The 22,638-nt window shown below is 43.0% G+C and overlaps 2 protein-coding genes across 4 annotated transcripts in view; one reads left to right on the top strand and one right to left on the bottom strand.

Annotated features, from left to right (window-relative positions):
• The window catches only part of SLC12A4 (solute carrier family 12 member 4), a 66,299-nt gene extending 50,244 nt beyond the window's left edge, over positions 1-16,055 (top strand). For both annotated transcript variants that reach the window (XM_082232281.1, XM_082232282.1), the window contains 11 exons: positions 1,993-2,091; positions 2,486-2,605; positions 3,662-3,766; positions 4,869-5,037; positions 6,335-6,530; positions 7,032-7,201; positions 8,678-8,809; positions 8,899-9,006; positions 10,889-11,073; positions 13,521-13,654; positions 15,361-16,055. In XM_082232281.1, coding sequence (XP_082088407.1) covers positions 1,993-2,091; positions 2,486-2,605; positions 3,662-3,766; positions 4,869-5,037; positions 6,335-6,530; positions 7,032-7,201; positions 8,678-8,809; positions 8,899-9,006; positions 10,889-11,073; positions 13,521-13,654; positions 15,361-15,452 — 1,510 coding nt within the window. In that variant the 3' untranslated portion in view covers positions 15,453-16,055. The remainder of the gene's footprint in view (positions 1-1,992; positions 2,092-2,485; positions 2,606-3,661; positions 3,767-4,868; positions 5,038-6,334; positions 6,531-7,031; positions 7,202-8,677; positions 8,810-8,898; positions 9,007-10,888; positions 11,074-13,520; positions 13,655-15,360) is intronic.
• A 1,264-nt stretch (positions 16,056-17,319) lies between these two features.
• The window catches only part of PLCG2 (phospholipase C gamma 2), a 66,455-nt gene continuing 61,136 nt past the window's right edge, over positions 17,320-22,638 (bottom strand). The window contains exons 30-34 of one of the 2 annotated variants that reach the window (XM_082232275.1): positions 22,261-22,425; positions 20,844-20,932; positions 19,254-19,432; positions 18,658-18,743; positions 17,320-18,281 (exon numbers count right to left, since the gene is read on the bottom strand). In XM_082232275.1, coding sequence (XP_082088401.1) covers positions 18,701-18,743; positions 19,254-19,432; positions 20,844-20,932; positions 22,261-22,425 — 476 coding nt within the window. In that variant the 3' untranslated portion in view covers positions 17,320-18,281; positions 18,658-18,700. Of the gene's footprint in view, positions 18,282-18,657; positions 18,744-19,253; positions 19,433-20,843; positions 20,933-21,017; positions 21,130-22,260; positions 22,426-22,638 lie in introns of those variants that run through there. The other variant, XR_014221928.1, reaches the window with a different exon arrangement.

Raw genomic sequence — 22,638 nt, forward strand, 5'->3', positions numbered from 1 at the left:
GATTTTTCACCCCGTAACCTTGAACTAGCTGAAACTAGCTGAAAATCTGCTCCACACTTTGATTGCCTGTGAGTCTTGGTGAAGTAGGAGGTGCCATTATACTTCAGCTTTGCTTTCCACATAGACTTGTCTGCCCAGGAAACCTTGCATACCACAGGCAATTCTGGAAATTGTGCTAAAGTGCACAGTTGATTTTGTGGAGACTGCTGACCAGGCCCATTGAGCTATAGAGTTGTATATGTACTAAGAGTGTACCCAATAATACATGCTGGCTGTGCACTGCAGAGGAAGGTGGATAGTAGCTTATTTCAGATAAAACAAGTTCCCAGGAACACAGTTTGTGTGTCTTTTTGGAAAACTATTGCAGCATGAAACAGGATGGCAATTGTATGCTTCTCTGCTCTCAGCAGCCAGCTGTAGAATATAAGCCTCCAGCGCCACTTAGTGGTGGCTCCAGTTTGTCACAGTTAAACAAAAGGATTGGGAGGTGTTCAGTTCAGGGGTAAAATGCCACTGAGCCCAGCTGTCATGGCAATTTATGAGCCAATGAGGCCAAATCCAAGTTGACAGAGTCAAACCCTGATGCTAAGAAGGTCAGGCCAGGATTGAACAATGTGCAAAGGACAACAGGACCTGAATTTTCATCACTCAAATGCTTCTTCCTATTCTGGGTTAGGAAGCGACAACACTGATAACCTTGTAGTCCAGGCCTGCACAACTTATGACCTACAGTGCTGAACCAAACGCACCTGCCATGTATGGTGGCTTGTCAGCTGACAGGCAGCCTCCTCTGCTGATTTTTAGCACCAAGAATACCAGGGCAGGTGGCTTGATGTTTGGCTTGGTGCTTCACATGTTGTACAGGCCTGACTCTAATGGATGTCAGCATGTCACCATCATAAAAAACAGTTCCACATGACATCCTTTCAACTCCCTCCAGGTGTAATAATAGAAAACATTTAGATAGCATTTTAAAGTGTCTGTAGTGTTTTGCATGTCTTGTAACATAAGTCAGTATCATAGATTCAGTAGGGGAGTAGAGGTGCAAATGAGAGAACAGTAGCCTGCCCTAAGGGCCACCTGTATAGGTGAGATTTGAAATAGGGAATTCCTGGCTTACACTCCTGGCCAGTGCAACAATACACATACAGTGGTGCCTCGCAAGACGAAATTAATTCGTTCCGTGAGTTTTTTCGTCTAGCGAATTTTCCGTCTTGCGAAGCACGGTGTCGGAAAAGTTTTGGAAAAGCTTCAAAAATCACCAAAAACCTCAAAAAAGGCTACCACACCGCGTTCTATGAGTTGCTCCTCGAAGTCAAGTCGCAACTGTATTAACGGTGTTAAGAAAAAGGAAACAAACTTGCAAAAAACGCAAGACGTTTTCGTCTTGCGAAGCAAGCCCATAGGGAAATTTGCCTTGCGAAGCAGCTCAAAAACCGCAAAACCCTTTCGTCTAGCAAGTTTTTTGTCTTGCGAGGCATTCGTCTTGCGGGGCACCACTGTATGCCAAGGCCTGCACCTTCCCTTGAACTCTAGGGCTTGACCAGAGCTGGTAGCTGCCATATGTTGACTGGGCCAAGGCCTGGGTAATTAGGAGGTGTTGAGAGAGAGAGAGCCTGTCTTTAATATAAATTTGTATCACTCTCTTCTCCCAGTGGGTTCAATTCAGGATTTTAGCTTTGGAACATGTGTGAGAGGTTGTCTAAGGCCATCCATACCCAAGAAAGAATTTGAACCTGGATATATCCAAATCGAAACCTCAAGACATGCATATCCTACAGACTTAACAGTACTGTATCACTAAAGTTTCTCCACAAATATTGGAAATTTAAGAAATTTAAAAGCAATTTAAATTGGTTGTGTTAATTTAAAAACCCCTCCGTTTCCTCACACCGGTCTTCATTATGTTAGTTGTGAATTTTGTGCTTTGTTCTCTACCGTGGGCCCAGACCTAAATGTGATGTGTTTTTCTCTGTTTCGTCCCTCAACTAGGTTTTTCTTGATGTGCTACTTGTTTGTCAACTTAGCCTGTGCGGTGCAAACACTCCTAAGAACTCCAAACTGGAGGCCCAGATTTAAGTACTACCACTGGTAAGTTGAGAGAGAGTGTGTGTGTGTCTCACAAGCTTATTCATATGGACATTTGATCCCTCCTCATTAAAGGTTAGGGCACTTGAGAGTCTGTGAAAAGCTAAAAGCAGAAAGCTAAGAGTTTTGGAAATGCTTTTCAGCAGACCATTTACACATACGTGCCCTTTGCATGATGACAACACAACATCAAGTGATGATCTGCATGTGTGAATGAGCCATCACTGATATATAAACATTACAGATAAGAGTTCCTGTATCACCTCCAACACAATCCTGTTCAGTGGAATCTGCACATTCAGCCGCCAGTCACCAAGGGTAAAGAAATCAAGGAATGCCCATGCATGTTTGAACCAGCTCTAAATATGTGCTAACATTTGAGTTTTGTTTCCTTCAGGGCCTTGTCCTTTTTAGGCATGAGTATCTGCCTTGCGCTGATGTTCATCTCCTCCTGGTATTATGCTTTAGTGGCAATGCTCATTGCAGGCATGATTTACAAGTACATTGAATACCAGGGGTAAGTAGCTTCTGATCAAAATAACATGATAATGTGATTGCTGGGTGTGGGTGTGGGTGTATGCATGCACACAGAGCTATCCCTTTAACAGTAGCTATACCCTGGGAAGCCCTGAATTGGATCTTCCGAAGGATGCTTAATTCTATCATTTAATTTCTGCATTGTTATGGGTTGTGTCCAACAAAGTTGTTCTATTCACGCAAGGTTTTCTACTTGCACAACAGAGTTTTCCCTCCCCCCCCCCCCAAATCTGCTCCACAGGGAAAGTTCTTGAAATAGTGGGAGCAGAGGAGGGTAAATATCATTGTGGAAGTCTTTGGGCAAACGAATGACTTTGGGGTTGTCCACACTTCTGCTTGTCTCGTGCCTAGAAAACTGAGTGGTTTTCTGCTTGCCCTGTGTTTTCTAGGCATGGGTCCGAGAGGTTTTGTCTTTGCCCTGCTTTCCCCTGGAAAACCTGCTCTTTAGTACAAAATCAGAGCAAGCGTCAATCCAGAGAAAACCCTCTGGATTTTTCTCTTTTGCTCCGATTCAGTGTTAAACAGTGGGTTACCCCAGGGGGAAACAGTGGGGCAAGTGGAAGTGTAGATTAACCCACCCTTTGGAAGCACATAGTCCAGTGAATGTTCTAGAAATATCTACTGTTGCGTTGTCCTCTCTAAGTGGGTCTAAACCTGGCCAGTGTTAGTATGATAGGAAGGGGAGCATGTGGCCCTTCAAACATAGTGTTGAATTCCCACCACCTGGAAGTCATTGTCTGTGTGGCCAAATGGTAAGGGAACACCTCCCTGTTATATAGGGAGAACTCTGGGAACTTTAAGTAAACTGTTCTATGATTCCCAAAGGAAGAGTCAGATTCAGGGGTAACAAACAGAGTATCGAGGTCTAGCTAGGGAAGCCCACCCAGATGGGTGGGGTATAAATAATAAATTATTATTAAATTATTATAGTCATGGGAAGTCCATTTATACTGTGAGACAGAAAGTAAGTGATCTAAATACAGTTTTTTCTGGAAAGGAGTCGCGCTCTAAGCTGGCTTAATTTTGTAAATTACAGGGCGGAGAAGGAATGGGGTGATGGGATCCGGGGCCTGTCTCTAAGTGCTGCCCGATATGCTCTGCTGAGATTGGAGGAAGGGCCCCCACACACCAAGAACTGGAGGTGACTTCTTGTTGTTTTTTCCCAGTTAATGACATGGAGAGTTGTGTTTCCCCCAGATTCTGAACTTGCATGAAATCAAAATAATGCGTATTCTGCAAGCCCCTTGATGCAGGACTTTTTGCTTACTTTAAAAAACATGTGTGGAAGAGGCTCTTATGTGCAGATTCTTCCCCCCAATACAAAAATGCTGGAAGAATGTCTGCAGAGAACTAGTAGGAGCCAAACTGAAGACAACCAAAATGAAACATTTCAGCAATGCACAGTTTTAAGTTATGAACATCTTGCCTTGGATATTGTAATTTTCACATAAGGTTCTGTTGCTTCTTCCATCTCCTCCCATGTCACCATGTCTAATGTCCTGCTTGGGTTTATGCAACTAAAGATCACACCCTCATGCACACCCTCCACTTCTCCAGGGCTACTTATTGCAGGGAAAGAGTCGTAATGAGAGGCATAGCAATTAGCCAGTGTTGAGCAATGGCTGAAGTGTTGGACTAGGACCTGGCAGCCGTTCATGAATGAAGCTCACTGGGTGAACTTGGGCCTAGCCATCCTCACAGCATTGTCAGAAGACTAAATTGGGAGCAAGTAGCCATATACGCCACACTGAGATCCTTGGAGAGAAGAAACAAATGGTGTTGGAACTGTCTTTCAGACAAGTTTTTCTGCTGTTACTGAGCTTCTCATGAAGGATTGCATCAGCATTCTAGGAACACTGATATGAAAAGCCCTGTCATAAATCAAATTGTTACATACTTTCTGGCTGTATGGTCCTCTTTCATAGAAATGTCACACATGTTGCACAAATAAATATGGTGATCCAGCTGTCTCCCCACCCCCAGGCCCCAGTCAGCCCCTTGAAAGTCTGGATGGGTAGCTTTATTTAGTATGCAGCCTTCAGCCTGTTTGGATTAGATTTAGATGTGAACTTCCCATGTGAACTGAATTTTTGATGAGCCAGTCTCCTAGTGAAAGCTGTCTGAATATATAAAAGCCAGTTGGTGAAATAGCTCTTCAATGCTCCCAAGCCAGAGTGCTCCTTAAGAGCTGCTTAATATTCAAAAACCTGGCCCCCAAACCGTTTCTTTTCCTCTCTTTTCAGACCGCAGCTGTTGGTGCTTCTGAAACTGGACGAAGATTTGCATGTGAAATACCCCAGACTGTTGACGTTTGCTTCTCAGCTGAAAGCCGGCAAGGGACTGACCATCATTGGAACAGCGATACAAGGCAACTTCCTGGAGAGCTATGGAGAAGCACAGGCGGCTGAACAGGTGGGCATGGGGGGCAGGGGGGAGGCTAAACACAAAGTGTAAGTATCATGGAGCATTTGGCAAGAAAGTTTATATGGCTTTCTAAGGCCTGAGGCTCCATCCAGAAACAGCCTCTTGGCAGGCAAGCAAATCGTTTTCTAGCCAATAATGTGTTTTCAGAGATGTGCTAAGGCTTCAGCTGAACCAAAGACTAAAGAATGTCAGAGTGCAGTGTTGTTTTGTTTATTCGAGGCTTTTTTTCCAGCAAAGGCTGTGTGTCCTCAACACTAAAAAAAATAATTTAAATTCTCTACCCAAAAAGTGAAATTGTGCTGTGTCAATGAGACTTGTTTCTGGGCTCCATTTAGAGTTCTGGTCTTGAACTTTATGGCTTGAGATCAAGGCCTTTAAGTTTGCTTGTCAATACAGACTTTTGCATGCATTTTGCATGCATTTGACTGGCGTGTGACTGCCCAAGCATGTGCCATTTTCGGCTCTGAAAGGGTGCGGAATGGGCAGGGGCGGGGCGGGCCTACACATGCAACCCCTGCACAAACCGGGAGTTGCTTGTACACTAATATTTTAATCAGGGACCTTTTCCTGGGTTTCCCCGCTATCTTGAGTTATGGTGAGAGGTTGCTGAGGAAAGAGCTTTCTCAGTGGTGGCAGCTATTATGGAATGCTCTACCTAGGGAGGCTGGTCTGACATCATTTTGGTTCTAAGGCAAGACTTATTTTTTCCCCAGACCTTTAAAGTTAACTTTATCTGTTTTGTCTTTGCTGGTGTGCATGTGTTATGCTGCTCTACATATTTTTTTCATGTATTTCTGTATGTTTTTTTCATTTGTCTTCTTGTGTGTTGAAATTTCATAATCTGCCCTGGGAATCTGAGAGGAGAATAATAAAGAAACAATCATTTAAATGCATACACTTAAAAGTTATGCAGATAGATTGTATTGTGCAGTTTCTTGTTATTTGAAAAATTTATGCCGTATATTCCCTCTTTGTTATTGATTTTATTCCATTTTTGTTAGTTGTGAGTAGAGAGCAGACACAGACACCATTTTTCCAACCTTCAGAAATCTTGCTCAGGCATCCCTCTAGACTCAGGTATTTCAGCCAACATGGCCACATATATAAATCTGTTTCTTGGAAATCCCTGTATTGATTATTCTTTTGGTAAGGAGGAACCTCCCACAAATACAAGTCAACATGTGCAAGTGGAGAAATCTGTTTGCATGTTCTAATGTTTTTAAATTGCCCCATGAGGGTTGACCTCTTAATGGGAGACACCTTAATCCTGTTGGCTGTCTTACAGACAATCAAGAATATGATCGAGATTGAGAAGGTGAAAGGATTTTGCCAAGTCGTCGTAGCTAATAAAGTCCGGGATGGCATCTCCCACTTGATACAGTCGTGCGGATTGGGAGGCATGAAGCATAACACAGTGGTCCTGGGGTGGCCATATGGCTGGAGGCAAAGTGAAGACTCAAGAGCCTGGAAAACCTTTATAGGCAAGTTCTTAGGTTGTTGGTTGGTGTTCTTGCTCTTGATGTGTGAAAAATGCTGTAAATTTGGTTTCTCATAGTAGAAAGCCCAATTTGGGGTGGAATGGTGTGTTTCCAAAAAAAGAAAGCTGCCTCTGGAGTGGTAGCATCACTTTGAATTCCCCCTTCCCCATTTATTGCAGCTGGTGTTGACTTTCACCATGCTTTGATGTCATTGTGTGTATCTCTGCCTGTGCTTTGCATCAGTAGTGGCTGCTATCCATTGGATCTGGTAGGGTGGAAGGCAGAGTGGCCAATATTTGGTGGAGCCACAGCCGATGAGAGGCTGAGCCAACTGACTCTAGTTTTCCTTCCATCCTCCTCCCTGTTGAGTTCTACAAGAGCAGCACTGGGACTAAGGGGGAGGAAGCAGACAGCCAAAGCCACCCACTAGTAGGAAGGCAGGTTAGTGTCTCACAATCCTGTTTGCTTTGTATTACAATGCATCTTTATTCCTTTTGCCTCTAGACACTGTACGCTGTACAACTGCAGCCCACCTTGCCTTGCTGGTGCCCAAAAACGTTTCCTTCTACCCTGGCAATCATGAGCGTTACAATGAAGGGAACATCGACGTCTGGTGGATTGTGCATGATGGAGGCATGCTGATGCTGCTTCCTTTTCTGCTCAAACAGCATAAAGTAAGAGTGTCGGGAGCTAGATGGACAGGTTGGGCTCACCCATTTGCTTGTGTATGTCAATCCAAGCTGTGGAATACTGGCCACGTTCACACCATACATTTAAAAAGTTACGATACCACTTTAAACAGTCATTGCTTCCCCCAAATAATTCTGGGAGCTGTCGTCTGTTAAGGGTGCTGACAATTCCCCTCCCAGAGCTACAGTTCTTCTGAGTTCCCTTTGAAGTGAAACCACTTCCAGGAATTGTAGCTCTAGCAGTGGGATGGTGGCTCCTAACAATTCTCATCCACCCTTCCAGAATTTTTTGAAGGAAGCTGTGACTGTTTAAGGTGTTTTCCTAGCACTTTAAATGTATGATGCGGATGTGACCACTAGCTTATTATTTTGTATAACTGGCTCTGCCTGAAAGCACCCAAGCAATCCACAAGGTTTTTAAAAGAGAGTACATATCTGAAAACCATTTTAGAAAAATGCTCACAAAATATAGTGAAAACCATATATAAATCAACAGAAGCAGCAGCCTTTGAAACAAGTAACATTTGAAGAGTAATCTTGGCAGTCGGTCCATATGGTTGAAATTTACTTAGCTTCATTTGTAGGTGCTGCTCTAAGAACTGACAGTCGCATGAAACAGGAAGTTACACAGAAAGTCCCTCCAAGAAGAGGAACTCTTTCTGCTGAGGTCTCAAACTGCCACTGCTGTTTTGGCATGACTGTTGCAGCAGCATTTGGGAAGGAGACAAACAACCTCAGCTGGTGATTTGGAGGTGCCCGGTGCTCCGATTAGGAGAGCCAAATGTTGACAATCACCTACTTTTTTAGTCATGCAGCACTTCTCAACCTGGTGTTTTGGGCTACAATTCCCATCAGCCCCATCCTGGTGTAACATGTCATGCACACTCTTTTCCTATCCCAGTGTCAGAATATAGGTAGCTGTTTGAATACCAAGTCAGACCACTGGTCGATCTAGCTCACTATTTTCTATTGCTAAGGTTGGCTTCGAATCTTGAGTTCTAGGAAGGAGCTTTCCGCAGCCCTGTCTGGAGATACCTGTGACTTTTTGCATGCAAGGCATGTGCTGTACAACTGAGCTTACAGCCCTTCACACATTTATACACAACTATGTAACTTAGGAACACAGGAAGCTCCTTATATAAATCAGACCATTGGTCCACCTAGCTTTGTATTGTTGATGCCTGCAGGCTGATAGTGGCTCTCCAGGGTTTCAGGCAGGTGGGTCTGCCAGCCCTACCTGGAGTTGCCAAGAATTGAACCTGGGGTGTGTGGTGTGCAAAGCAGATTGGGTACCACTGAACTATGGCCCTTTGCCTTGCATTTATAAAACTTAAAAGAGCGGTTTTTTCGTTTTGTCTTTTTAAAGGTTTGTGCAGCCTTGCAATACTACCAGGTTCTACAGGCTCTGCATACATGTTCGAAAGTTTTGAGAAGATACACATATATTTTCTGCTTCTACAGGTTTGGCGAAAATGTAAAATGAGAATTTTCACCGTAGCTCAGATGGATGACAACAGCATCCAAATGAAGAAAGACCTGGCCACCTTCCTCTACCACCTCCGAATAGAGGCTGAAGTAGAAGTAGTGGAAATGGTAATGGGGTTTATCTTGTTCTGTGGTCGATCGGGGTTTGGGACAATGCATTGTGTGTAGCTGTAAGACTGTCGTTCTTGTTTTCGTAGCAAAACAGCGATATCTCCGCCTACACTTACGAACGGACTCTGATGATGGAGCAGAGATCTCAGATGCTGAGGCAGATGAGATTGACCAAAACAGAAAGAGAAAGAGAGGTATGTTTTGCTTTGGTATCCAATTATGTAAAGTGTTGATGAAAGTGTCCCAAAATCTGCAGACACCTCTTTCACCATTTCTTCTCTAATTGCCACATTCACCGTATTGGGGAAAAAAGGGTCCAGTTCTGGGCACCACAGTTCAAGAAGGACACTGACAAACTGGAACGTGTCCAGAGGAGGGCAACCAAAATGGTCAAAGGCCTGGAAACGATGCCTTATGAGGAACGGCTAAGGGAGCTGGGCATGTTTAGCCTGGAGAAGAGGAGGTTAAGGGGTGATATGATAGCCATGTTCAAATATATAAAAGGATGTCACATAGAGGAGGGAGAAAGGTTGTTTTCTGCTGCTCCAGAGAAGCGGACACGGAGCAATGGATCCAAACTACAAGAAAGAAGATTCCACCTAAACATTAGGAAGAACTTCCTGACAGTAAGAGCTGTTTGACAGTGGAATTTGCTGCCAAGGAGTGTGGTGGAGTCTCCTTCTTTGGAGGTCTTTAAGCAGAGGCTTGACAACCATATGCCAGGAGTGCTCTGATGGTGTTTCCTGCTTGGCAGGGGGTTGGACTCGATGGCCCTTGTGGTCTCTTCCAACTCTATGATTCTATGATTCTATGGTTATTTTAAAAAATGCTATTCTGGGAAACTTCCCTTGGGAGGTTGGGCCATAAATGAGATGCCTCCACTGTCCAGTTGCCACCCATCCCACCTCAGGCAATGGGGAATCAGGAAGTGATTGCTTTAAGATATGTGTTTCACATCCCCCGCCCCATTGGAATTGGGCACATGCATTGAGATGAGGTTTGCACTTAAAACCTAGTCTTTTGTGCCCAAACACCTGCAACAAGTTTCACTCCTACGCCTCAGTTTTCAGTGGTGCTCTCATGTTTCTAAATGCAAGTGTCTGTTTTGCCAAAACAAAACCCTTGTTTCTCTCAGTCAGCCTTGTGTATAAGCCCACAAATGTTTTTACTTGTCATTGTGCCCACATGTACCTTTGGTAGCTTGAAAGAAGAGAGGTTGGCAGCATCATTAGGAATGGGACTAAAAATGAGAACTGCCAATAGCATATCAGCCAGTATCATAATGCCTTTATACAAATTGATGATGTAGCTGCCCTCAGAATACAGTGTACAATTCTGATCCTCACATCTAAAAATGGGTATTGGTAGAGCTGAGGAAAAGAGCAGCGCAAATGATCAAGGAGCTGGATCGGTTCCTCTGTGAAGAAAGATTGCAACCTTTGGGGCTATTGAGTGTGGGAACATGACTGGTGTATAAAATTATGGCTAAAACCTGCTGTATGTTACCTTCTGAATACCAGTTGCTAGGAACAACTGTGGGAGAGAGCTGATTTCCTCTAGCCCTCCTTGTGTGCTTTCCATAGGCATCTGTTTAGGGAAGTGGTCTGTTCCAATAGATCTCTTCTTCTTTTCTTCTGTTCTTGCCTGCTTGGTCACCTGGAAGCACAGCCTTGACCTGCAAAAGCTGGCCTTACCAGGGGCTGTTTACAAGTCTGCTGCAAATGTTGTTGCATTTGCAAGGCCATAGCAAAGCTTGGATTGTGGGAAAGGTGGTAGGCCCCCCCCCTTATGAAATCCATCTGACCTACACACATGCGCAGACACACACTTTTAGCAGAATCCTAGCCCTTCTGTAAGCTTCAAAAACAGCAGTTGAGAGAGCAATCTCCCCTGTAATTTGAGGTCTGGGCCACAGTTGCATTGATAGCTCTTTGCCTTCTTGTGCTGTACCAAGACATTTCAAAATCTCTTTCCTCCTCAATCATTTCCAGCTGCTGACTCTCAAAAAGCATTAAGTAGAAGAGCTATAGACAGTTGACCTCTGAAAACAATATACCTGCATGTTTATTCTTCCAGGCTCAGCTGGTGAAGGACAGGCACTCTATCATAAGGTTAGAAAGCCTGTACTCCGATGAGGAAGATGAAGGGGAAGCAGTCCCAGAAAGGATCCAGATGACATGGACAAAGGAGAAATGCGACTCTGATAAGCGAATCCGTAACAATGCAGTGGAGAACTTCAGAGAGCTCATCAGTATTAAACCGTAAGTGCAGAGATTCCTTCTGAGCCAGGATATCCACACCTTAATCTATGTCTGTAGCATCGTTGGGGGCTTAGGCTCTATGTTTTGCCTTTTGGTTTGGCAGCACGAGAGCAAAGTATTTGAAATGGTTTTCTTCCACAAAGGGTGGGATGGACTCTGCTGGCATCGGGAGGCCAGGAACGCATACAGCGGTACATGCCTCTTTGGTAATGCACTTAGTTATCTGAAAGTGTGGCTCATTTGCATGCTGAGAGCATTGATAGCAGAGTGGGGTTGTGAGTGGGGTTGTCACATTAAGCCATCATTCAAATAAACCATGGTTTCATGGGAGCAAGCAGCGTGCTGTGCATTCATCTGAAATCTTGGGCGCCAAGCTCATCCCCTACTGCCATACAACAAACTATGGTCTGACTTATCATGTCATCCAAACCCTGTCTTGTGATTTGTTTCTTTGCAGTCAAGCAACCAAGCAAAAACCAAGGTTTGCTTTGAGAGAAGCCAACGAGTCTGGGTTTGGATGGCATAACAAATCCAACTGTGGCTTCCTTCTCAGCAGGGGCAGCAGCACCAAGAGTTGGGGGAGTAAAGCACCCTCAGCTACATCATGAGCACACTGCTCATCCACATCAAACCATCATTTGTTTTAACTGGTTTAATGCGCCTTGAGAACCAGGTCACTATGGTCATGATTGCGCTTTGCAATAAGCCAGGGTATCTTGATTACTGTGATTTATTGTTCTGCTCTTATGGCCAGACTAAAATGTCTTCTCTTTTTGTGTCCAAGACAATTGGCTTTTTTCCGTTAATGCTAACATTAATTTTATTACGGTTTGCTTTCATGCTGTCAGCGAATGGGAAAATCTGTAAGTTTGCTTGTTTTGAATAATCTAAATCTATATCCTCCTCTTAGGTCCAAGCTAGATGTGATGGTGGCAGTTGCATAGGCAGGTGTGGTTTTGGGATTGTATTTTAACAGCAAATGGTGTGTGCGCAGCAAAAAGCCTCCCCCAAGTTTATCTCTCGGAAGGGGACGGGGAGAAAAGGTTTTTTAAAGACTATGATGGGTCACACCAAATCCCTTAAAGGTAAAGGTAAAGGGACCCCTGACCATTTGGTCCAGTGATGACCGATTTTGGGGTTGCGGCGCTCATCTCGCTTTACTGGCCGAGGGAGCCGGCGTACAGCTTCCGGGTCATGTGACCAGAATGACTAAGCCACTTCTGGCAAACCAGAGCAGCGCATGGAAACGCCGTTTACCTTCCATCAGAGGGGTACCTATGTATCTACTTGCACTTTGACGTGCTTTCGAACTGCTAGGTTGGCAGGAGCAGGGACCGAGCAACGCGAGCTCAGCCCGTTGCGAAGATTCGAACCGCCGACCTTCTGATCGGCAAGTCCTAGGCTCTGTTGTTTAACACACAGCGCCCCCCACGTCCCACCAAAGCCCTTAGGTGTGCTTAAAGTAGCTCTTGGATGGGAAGCAAAGACTATCAGTAGCTGCTAGACATGATTAACTGGTCTGATCCAGGAGAAGTCTTATGTTCTCACTTACAAGAAATGGGAAATTAAAGTAAAATAAAAGCAAAAAACTAAAGTAAATTAAATTAAGAAATTAGAGTAAAACTAAAGGTATTTACTAGCTTCATCAGAGTTGAAACTGATCATTAGGCTGGTTGATGGGCATTTGGCCAGAAGCCATTTTATAAGGATGCTGGCAATAGTTGTGAATGCCCAAATGAGCAGATTGAACTTCTTGTGGGTCAGAGAAAGACTGCAGATGTTGCATGACTTGGTGTATTGATATTTGGCAATTATTTTATTAGCATCCTGGTTGGATGGTGAATGCTACAGCAAATGCATCCAAAACGAGCCCCCCTTTCTATCCCATTCCTTTTGGTCCTCAATGTGCCAAAAGAAATGCAACATCCTAAACCTTGTTTTCTTTGGTTCTTCCTCTGTCCCATGTCAAAGTGTTTGTAATTCCGGTTAACTGTCCACTTAAAGATTTCCTGTTCACTCAGTTTTACTTTGTACCTTGATTTGTTCTTGGGTTGATTTTTCTCCAGGAGATTGAGATAGGAAATCATGTAATGGCATTAGCTTTTCACTTAGTTACAGCTCTTCCTATACGGCCCTTACAGGGTGTATAAAAAGGGCCAATGCAAAAATGGGGAAATTCCATATTTCATTCAATGAGATATGAAGTGATAGAATCGCATTTTGATAACCTTGTATGTGTGGCGTTTCCTGTTATAACCTACCAAAAACAGAAGCAGAATGGGGACACCAGCATTTCAAGATTTTGGCAGTCCTTGAGAACCTGCCTTTTTAGTGGGAGGGAACTAAAGTTTTTGTAACATTCCATTGTTGGCGATGCTTTTCATTAGTACTCTTAAGCTTGCAAATGCTGACTTCTCGCACCACTTGTAATTGTGACCTTTCAACAGAAACCAGTCAAATGTCCGGAGGATGCACACTGCTGTGAAGCTGAACGAAGTCATTGTAAACCGATCCCATGATGCACGACTTGTTCTTCTCAACATGCCTGGCCCTCCCAAGAACACTGATGGAGATGAAAACTGTATCCTTTTTCATGGCAATTTAATGACCCCATGTAAAACACACAGAAACAAACAAACAAACAAACAAACTCGAAAGAGGCTTTGCAGTTGGATTCATCTGAGGAATAATGGATTAATAATACTATAATAATAAACTCATTACCCATCCTTCACTCTAAGGTCCAAGAACAAGTTACAACAGTTTTAAATACAGCATTAAAACCATCTTTTTTAAACTATTTTTTTTAAAAAATAAGGTAGGTCCTAATATATATATACTCGTACCTTGGAAGTCGAACAGAATCCGTTCTGGAAGTCCGTTTGACTTCCAAAATGTTCAGAAACCTAAGCGCGGCTTCTGATTGGCTACAGGAAGCTCTGGAAGCCCCATTGGGCGTTCTGCTTCCAAAAATAGTTCACAAACCGGAATAGTCACTTCCAGGTTTGCAGTGTTCGGGAGCCAAAATGTTCAAGAATTAAGGTGTTCGAAAACTGCAGGGATAAAGAGGTGGCACTTAAGCATTTGCCGAAAACTGTATAATGAAGTTGCCAGATGCAGCTCTCTGAGGAGTTCCACAATTTAGGAGCTGCTGCCAAGAATGCTGCCTCCTGGGGTGCCACCCCCAAGCTTCTAAGGGCAGAGGAAGAGGGCCCATCCGTTGATCTTAGCACCCAGGAAGGCCTGTAGGGAAGGAGGTGGTCTTTCAGGCCCTTAGTTGATTAGGGCTTTAAACGCAAAAATGAGCACTTTGAATTGAGTCCAGAAACAAGCTGGCAACCAATGCAGCTAATTTAGAACACTGGTTATATGTGATCTAAATGGAACCACAGCCAGTAATTTGGCCATTGCATTTGGGGCCAAGTTGGGCAGCCCCATGTAGAGTACATTGCAATAATCCAATCAATGTTATATACAGTAGACAAATCATTTCTGTTCAAAAGGAGTTGTAGCTGGTGAACCGGCCAGAGCTGGAAAAAGGCACTTGTAGCCAGAGGCCGTCTGAGCATCCGGGAGAGAGACTGCTTGACTAAGAGGAACACTGCAGGCTTTCTGCTATTTGTTTATGGCCTGGGCCCCCAGGTAAGCTCATCTTCCTTTTGACACTTCACTCAACTGGTGCTGATCCCAAGCGCCTTTGGAGCTTGTTAGTTAGCTGTGTCTTTGTTTTCTTCCTGCATTGCAGAGAGTTGGAACAGATGAACCTTGGGGTCCCTTCCAACTCTACAGGTTTTTGTTTTGGTTTTTTTTGGCTGTGTGCGTGTGTGGTGCTCACCTGTTAGTTTTAGGTTGTATTTTGTTGTTGTGTGCATCATGATATAAAAACAATCTGTATCACTTTGTGTATTCTTAAATTGAAAGTGGGAAAGTAAAGGCCATCATGATACTAAAATACAGTTCTGTTTCTACCCAAAGGGAGGGGCATACAGGGACCTGAGAGTTTCCAGGTAGAGATTTTCCTTTAACATTTGCAAATTATAGTAGTAATGCATCAATCAGCTAGAAGTAAACTCTTTGAAGTTCCATTGGCCTTAGTGAAAGAGTTAATTCAACTCTCTGTGAGGGTTAATCTCTATCTGAATTGTGCCCCTTGAGTTACATTTGTTCCAAAGAGATTTTAGATTGTTTTAAGTGTGCGTGAAGGCTTTATTTACTTGGTATAGAACTCTATAAAGGCTATTCATGTCAATCTATAGAGGTTTCTTGCCTTGACTTCAGCTGACCCAGATATGGAATTTCTTGAGGTCTTGACCGAAGGCTTGGAGCGAGTGTTACTTGTCAGAGGTGGTGGCCGAGAAGTCATCACCATCTACTCTTGATCGAAACAGAACAGCACCTGACACCATTTACCCTTTATGATAAAAGGACATTCCAGTTCTTGATGGAAAATGGGGCTTTTCTTTTCTGCCTCTATCTGAACTATTCTCTTCCCTGAAAAGCATACACAAATCACTGTATGTCTATAATGCATGTTCCACTGCATTATTCCAGTTCCAACATACATATCTGTTGGGGTGTGATTGTATTGTACCATTCTGCTTAGGGACACATTTAATCATGACTCTGATGTAGCTCTGCTTCTGCTTTCATATTCTGGCAGACGTTTGTACAGTTCTGATACTGAACCTTCTTTTTTTTTAAGGAAATAAAAGTGCAGAATTTTTAGTAACTGAATGTAATATATTAGAACTGAGCTCTGTTATCAGGTAGGAATATTTTAAACAAATACTTTACCGTAGGGTGTAGAGGGGGCACTTTGCGGGGCAGCTAGTTGCTGCTGCTGCTGCTGATCCTCTGTAACTTGTAAGTAACAGAGGGGGAAGTATCCTAACCAGCACTGTCTAAATCATTGGTGGCTAAGCTGTGGCCTTCCAGATGTTTTTGGACTATCTTCAGCCCTAGCCAGCTTGGCCCAAGATGATGGAACTTGTCTAACAATAAATTAGCCCTTTTTTAAAATATACACATTTTTTGTAAACTCAGCTCCAAATTTGTGTTGAATAAAGAAATACATTTTGAGAAACATTTTAAATTATGAAAATTATGTACGTAGGTTGCTTCAATATGCAAGAGACTTATAGGTCCCTTGATTGAAAATGACCCTGTCTTCCCCCTTATTTATTTTTTCTATTTATTTGTTAGAAACATGGGAGTAAGAAAGCAACCAGTATAGACTAATGATTGTCGTCTGCTGCTTGCAGGCCATTTTTAGCTAGATGTTTTAATAGTTTATTTAAATAAATTAGATCAAAATTCGTGTGTAGCTCTGCTGTTTCAAATAGTTGCAGGCTACTATGCTGTAAATGGGTAGATTGTACTTGTCCAAGAATGTCAGTGCACCCTTTGCGTGGCATACTGGTCACAGATTGAGGGTTGATGGGAGGGGGGAGAGGAAAGCTTTTTATAACCAGGAAGTCTAAAGGTTTTTTTTAATCGCACCCATTAAGTTGTATTTACTGTACAGGAGGTCTGTATTTTTTTCAAATAAAATATTGCATTCACTTTAGCCAATGTCATCTATCCTGGGAGGAGTACCATTCTTCTGTATGCACTTTGACTCGCCAGCCTTCCAAAACATCGCTACAGAACACACTTGTTCACAATTGCCTGTATTGTTGATGCCCAAATCCAGATGCGGAGTGCCACTAGTCAACACTAGGGGGCAGGGAACCACTTTTACTGGAGAACCAAAACCAAGTGATCACTTTGACATGGGAGTGGCCCTACCCATCTGTCAACTGACTGGCATTAGGTGCCTGGCCGTGGTTTGAATTGAGTGCCTTTTTCTATCGCCCTGCAGGAAGACAAAGGATACTCATCCAGCACTTTAACCACAATACTGTAGTACAGTGGCACCTCGGGTTACATACGCTTCAGGTTACAGACTCCGCTAACCCAGAAATAGTACCTCGGGATAAGAACTTTGCTTCAGGATGAGAACAGAAATTGGGCTCTGGCGGCGCGGCGGCAGTAGGAGGCCCCATTATCTAAAGTGGTGCTTCAGGTTAAGAACAGAACTCCAGAACGAATTAAGTACTTAACCCGAGGTACCACTGTACTTTTCTGGTAAAGTATTATTTTATTTTCTCAGTGGTTCATTTTTATCCACTATTGCTTCTTTAATGCTGTATTTCTCCCCCAAAAAAGGGTTGTTGTGACATTAACTAAATCATTAGGACTACGGTGGAAGGTGACAATCCTTTATTGGAGGTTTTTAAGCAGAGATAGATGGCCGTCTGTTGGGATTCTTTACCTGTGCTCCTGGACTGCAGAGGGTAGATGACCCTTGGATTCTCTGGCAACTCTACAGTTCTATAATTCTAGCCACAGTTGCAAAGGAAGAATTAGTGCACTTTTTAACTTTCAGTAACAGGCTGCAAATAAGGCATGCCTATGAGGTGACTGGTTGGTAAGTAATGAGCATAAATTCCATTAGATAAAGCAAAGCAAATGTTAACCAAAGCATTTACTTGGGGTCCATTAGCCACAAATCTATGGGTTACAACCCCCACACCACTGCCCATCTACTCTTCCTGCACTTCAAGCCTAAGGGGAGGTAAGCATCAAGTCCGTTCGTTATGCATTACATTGCAGAATAACTTGAACACTGAGCTATGGACTGAAGGATCTCCCCGCAGACTTAAGTTATACAGGATACTTTCATTCCCACTCATCTTTCTTGAGCCTACCAGAAACGTAACCCACACATAACATATTTTTATCATGTATAGGCATTTGCCAGTGCAAAAGGAGCTGCTTTTGTAAAAACTAAAACAAAGTTTTAACTGTTAGGCACCTTTTAATCTCTCAAAATAGTACAAACCCATGTAAATTTTAGTGCCAATCAGCCTTTATACACACACACATACCACTGCTGTATACATACATTTAAAAATAAAATTTCTACCCAAAACAAATCGGATAAGATTTTACAAGTTAATATTTCAAAAAACACAAATCCCCCCCCCCTTTGAAATCTGGCATTCATCAAGCCATTGTGTAGAAATAACCCTGCACAGTCCATAATATCTGGTACTTTTTTCTCCCTTGCAATTTCCTCTGTGCCTTCAAAGGCAATTTACTGCAGATGATGACAACTGAGGGCAGTGGCAGACTTCTGCCAGGCAACTTTGGGAGAGTAGTTCCACCTACCAAAAGAAGCAAGAGAGAGGCCTTAGCAAAAAGGATAAAGGTGTGTTGCAGTGGGATTTGGAAAGCTTAAGCACACACAGCTCTTGAATTATGGCCATCATAAAAACAAAGGTCATACAAGTGGCACAAAATCATTGTGGTACACGTGAGCTTGGAGTTCTCAACTGATAAGCTTGCTTTACAAACATCACACATTGTTACTGACTAAAGTTTACTATACAAGCTACTCCACCCTTCAGCGTTGTTGCTTTGTACAGATTGTTCTAGTATATACAATGTAATTTTTTCCTTGTTCCCTGCCAAAAACGTATTTTTCTGACTGTTGAGCTTCCATTCTAAGCTGCGCTTCCAGAATAAATCAATGTCTCTTACCGGGTGACTTTATAAATAACGCACCAAAGGAAACCCAGTTCCTCTAGGAGTAGAATTTGCTGTTGCTGACTCTCTTCTCCCTCAGCCTGAAAAGAGGACAAAGAAAAAAAGTCAGCCTTGTAGCAGGACATGCATCTATCTAAGTCCTCCACCTGGCCAGCATTGCATTTATATAGCAGTTGATATCTGAGGAAATACATAATTTTAAGGAAAGAAAAATACTAAGAGTCACCATTGTAAACTGCTTTTTTAACATTCAAGTGGTATATAAATATTATTAAATAAGAGGCTGTAAATTAAATCTTCACATTTATTGAACATTTGATAGTCTTAATTCCCTATGTGCCACCTCCATATATGCTAGAACCATGGAGCTGCCTTGTTCTCTAGCTTTGTAAAACTGCTGGGAAGACAGCCCTGTTTGTTGAGTTTGCTAGTTCAAGAAGCCAGGCCTATTTTGGCTGAGAAAATAGTTCCTAGCAGATCAAGGTGAAACAAAGGTAATTTATTGGACTCTTCCTCGTACTTCATTTATTTATGCTATATTATCCAGGATCTTTGGGGATTTATTGGGAGCAGTGTCACCATCAAAGTACCTCCTGTTGCATGTCTCTTGATACACTTGCAGCTGACCCTCGTTCTTATTGAACTCTTGCAATAAATCGTCTCGGCTGGGATTCTTTAAGTTCCGTCGGGTGTCATATAACTGATTGTTCAGCTCTGCTTGGCGTTGTCGTAGTTGCCGAAATGATGAATAGAGATCTTCTTCGCCTTCCTTCAAAGGGAAAAGAAAGCCCTTCTTGCAGTGCACACACCATAATCAAATCAAAGTTAAGCACTTATTTTACTCTCCCACTGATTTTAATAAGGAATTGTTCAATCTTCTCCCATTAAAGGAACTGGACTGGGTCTATATCAGGAGCCATGTTACACCTGACTACAGAATAGTAGAATGGAAAACTCGCAACAAAGTTACTAATACAAATGGGTTGGTGCCAAAGGCACTTGTAAGGTACGACTGTATTTCTGGCTCGCCTGCCAGGATTCCAATGACTTACATCAAATAAGGGGATTGCCACCTAGAGGAGTGCTGAGGCCCAGGCCCGCCTGGACATATTAACAGAAGTAACTCCTTCACAAATCCCTTTAATGGGATACCCTATTTCTGGAGGGAAAGGCTGAAGATACAACAGACTTAAGGTTGCCCAATGCCTAAAACCGCCAGTTGTGATGATTGCTATGAGGTAGGCAAAACCCCAGGCCATAGCCAATTCACCTGATAGTCAAATTCCTACCTGGCTCCAAATATGGCGATCACAGTTGCCATAGCAAGGCCAAATCAGGATGTAAAATGCAACAATGAGTGGGTTGACAAAGGAGATCTGGGTGCTGGGGCTAGAATGGGCAACTTTAAATCCCCCAGGAGTAGACTTGAGGGAAGCCTGATTGCTCTGTCAGGCCCGTCCCCAGAGTGTGTGTCCTGCCCTCCAAGCCAGTCTGCCAGCAGGCTGGTGCAGAGCTGGATTTCAGGTTGGAAGCTCACATTCAGCCTGGGGAAAACTCCCCAACACCCAGCTCTCCAGCGTTGGCAGGGGAGGCACTGGGCGTCCTGCAATTCTGCCGCATTGCAGACTTTCATTCACGTTTGCAATTTCCACCAACTCTCCCTTCCAGCAGCAATCACTGCTTAACATCTCATTCAATGACCTGCCAACGCTCAAAAGTGGCTTTCAAGGGCTATGTTGCAGAAAAGACTACAGCAAAAACCCATACTGGAAACAGAAGTCTGCTGGAGGTTATTAGGTACTAACCCAAGAATGGTATTTATATAGCACTTTCACATATGTTAGCTTGGTATACCTTGCAACACACGGTTTGTATACGTGTGCTGAAGCTCAAACAACACTGCAATTTTTTATATGTACTTTTAGGTGGTTGTGGTGGGGATGTCATTAGGATTGCAGCATGTTGGGTGGGGAATCCTTTCTTCCCCAGCTTTAATCCTGATGAACATACATCCCATGCAGTAGTTAGTTTAAGAGAAATAGCTCCCGCCAACACGAATGGGGTTCATATCCCCCCACCAATTTTGCAAATAGAGCTGCAAAGTTGGTGAGGGGACATTTGGGTGCATGGTAGGTCTCCATCCTAGTGGATGGTGGAAGTCAAACAGCTTCTGCACTTACCAGGATCTGCTGCATCTCACAATAAACCAAGAGGGAAGCCAGCTCTATATCCTCACTGTATCCATTTTTGAGAGGGACAGACCGAAAGCCTAAAGGGGTAGGATTAGAAAAGTTAACTTATAACTTCAAGGCTGCCTCAAACTCGTACACATGATGGAACAGCCTATAGCTCACCTGTTCTATTCTTGAAAGTAGAACAGAGTTTGGAGATTTACTAGGAAGCAGCAGGCAGAGCAGGAAAGACAGGGCATCATGGAGAATCGCAAGACAGTCACATGAACCAGAGCTGGAAAAAACCACAAGCTGCCACAAGGGATCTCAATTTCTGCAACAGTTCAAAAAGCAAAGTAGAATCTAAGCTAGCCAAACAATCTTTAGCAGGGATTTATTTCAGGATTCATTCCAGGTTCAGAGTGTGATGAAGACTGAAAGAATTAACTCGCATCATAGCTGAAGTTTATTACTGACATAGGAATAAAGCCCACTGTAGCAGGACTGATAGTGCTGAGGAGGGGCTTCCCCAAGAGGAAGAAATTTCAGCCATTAAATTCACATTTCTTGCCTCCCCATCTCAAAACGGCTTAAATACTACATACGGAGCTTATTTCTTTTGCACTGAAAAAACTTGCAGATTTTCTATGGCCACTGATTTATTGCTGATTCACCATGTTCTACAAAAGAGCATTCAAAATCTCTCATAGAGAAAAATATCATAGAGAAAAAAATATCAAGAATTCTTAATACCTGCTCTACCATACTTTGAATAGCTGTTTGCATGATTTATTTTGTAAAGAGCCTTGTCCATAAATGATTTTAAATAAAATAAATATAAATTCAGAAAAAGGCAAGATAAAAATTTTGTTCCAGGGGTTAGGAATTATTAAGCAGTTACTTCTGTATATCTAGAGCAGCAGACTACCATGAATAAGCAAAGAATTACAGAAAGCCTAAGGAAATGAAAGATATAGTTGCAGAATTTATCATTTAAGCACTGGATAATTAACTCCAGGTGGGGTTTTATGCATGATGAAACGCTGAGCAGTTGGCATGTCAGGAAAATCTTGACAAGGGTGAGTCAAAAGCTTGCAAGCCAGAACAGCTAAGGTTTTACTTGGTTCCAGAGCCTGGATGATCAGCATGGTTATGGCAAAAAAAACCACCTTAGCTTACCACATACAATAAGATCTAATAATGTGTTTTATTTATATATGTATGGTATGCGCAAAGTGAGACTCAAAGACACCCTCCCCCAGCTTAATTCAGCAGTCACTTATGGTCAATCAGTATCAGTTGAGGGAGACTTTCCTAACCCCCTTTTGGTGTGCTGCAAGCATGTCACCTAGGATCTGAAAGCCAAAGAAATGTGCAAATTATCAAAACCATTGTTCAACCTGTCAGTGTTATACTTGATATTTACCTGATTTGATTCCTTTGATGGGGAAAGTGCCATGTGCTAAGAAGTTGGGATCACTGAACATGTCTTCCTCATAGACAACGAAGCGCAGAAATGCTAGGTTGGGGTCATAGATTTCAAACTTCACTTGCTCTTGAGATGCCCAGACTGGGTTAAGGCCATTGTCATCTGTAATAAAGCGAACATTTCACGATATAAAGCAAGCAACTGTCACATTCCACTCCTCCACCGTTTGAGGCAAGTGTAGAACATTTGGAGAAGTTTAGTTGTTTTTATTCTTAAGTGGGTCAGCCCATTCAGGCTTGAACACCTCAGAAAAAGAAGAAAGCTAAACTCTTTGGTGGCTAATGTGGACTCAAATCACAGGAGCTGCAAGATGTT

Source organism: Podarcis vaucheri (assembly GCF_965113315.1).
Source record: "Podarcis vaucheri genome assembly, chromosome: 7".
Classification (NCBI taxonomy): Eukaryota; Metazoa; Chordata; class Lepidosauria; order Squamata; family Lacertidae; genus Podarcis; species Podarcis vaucheri.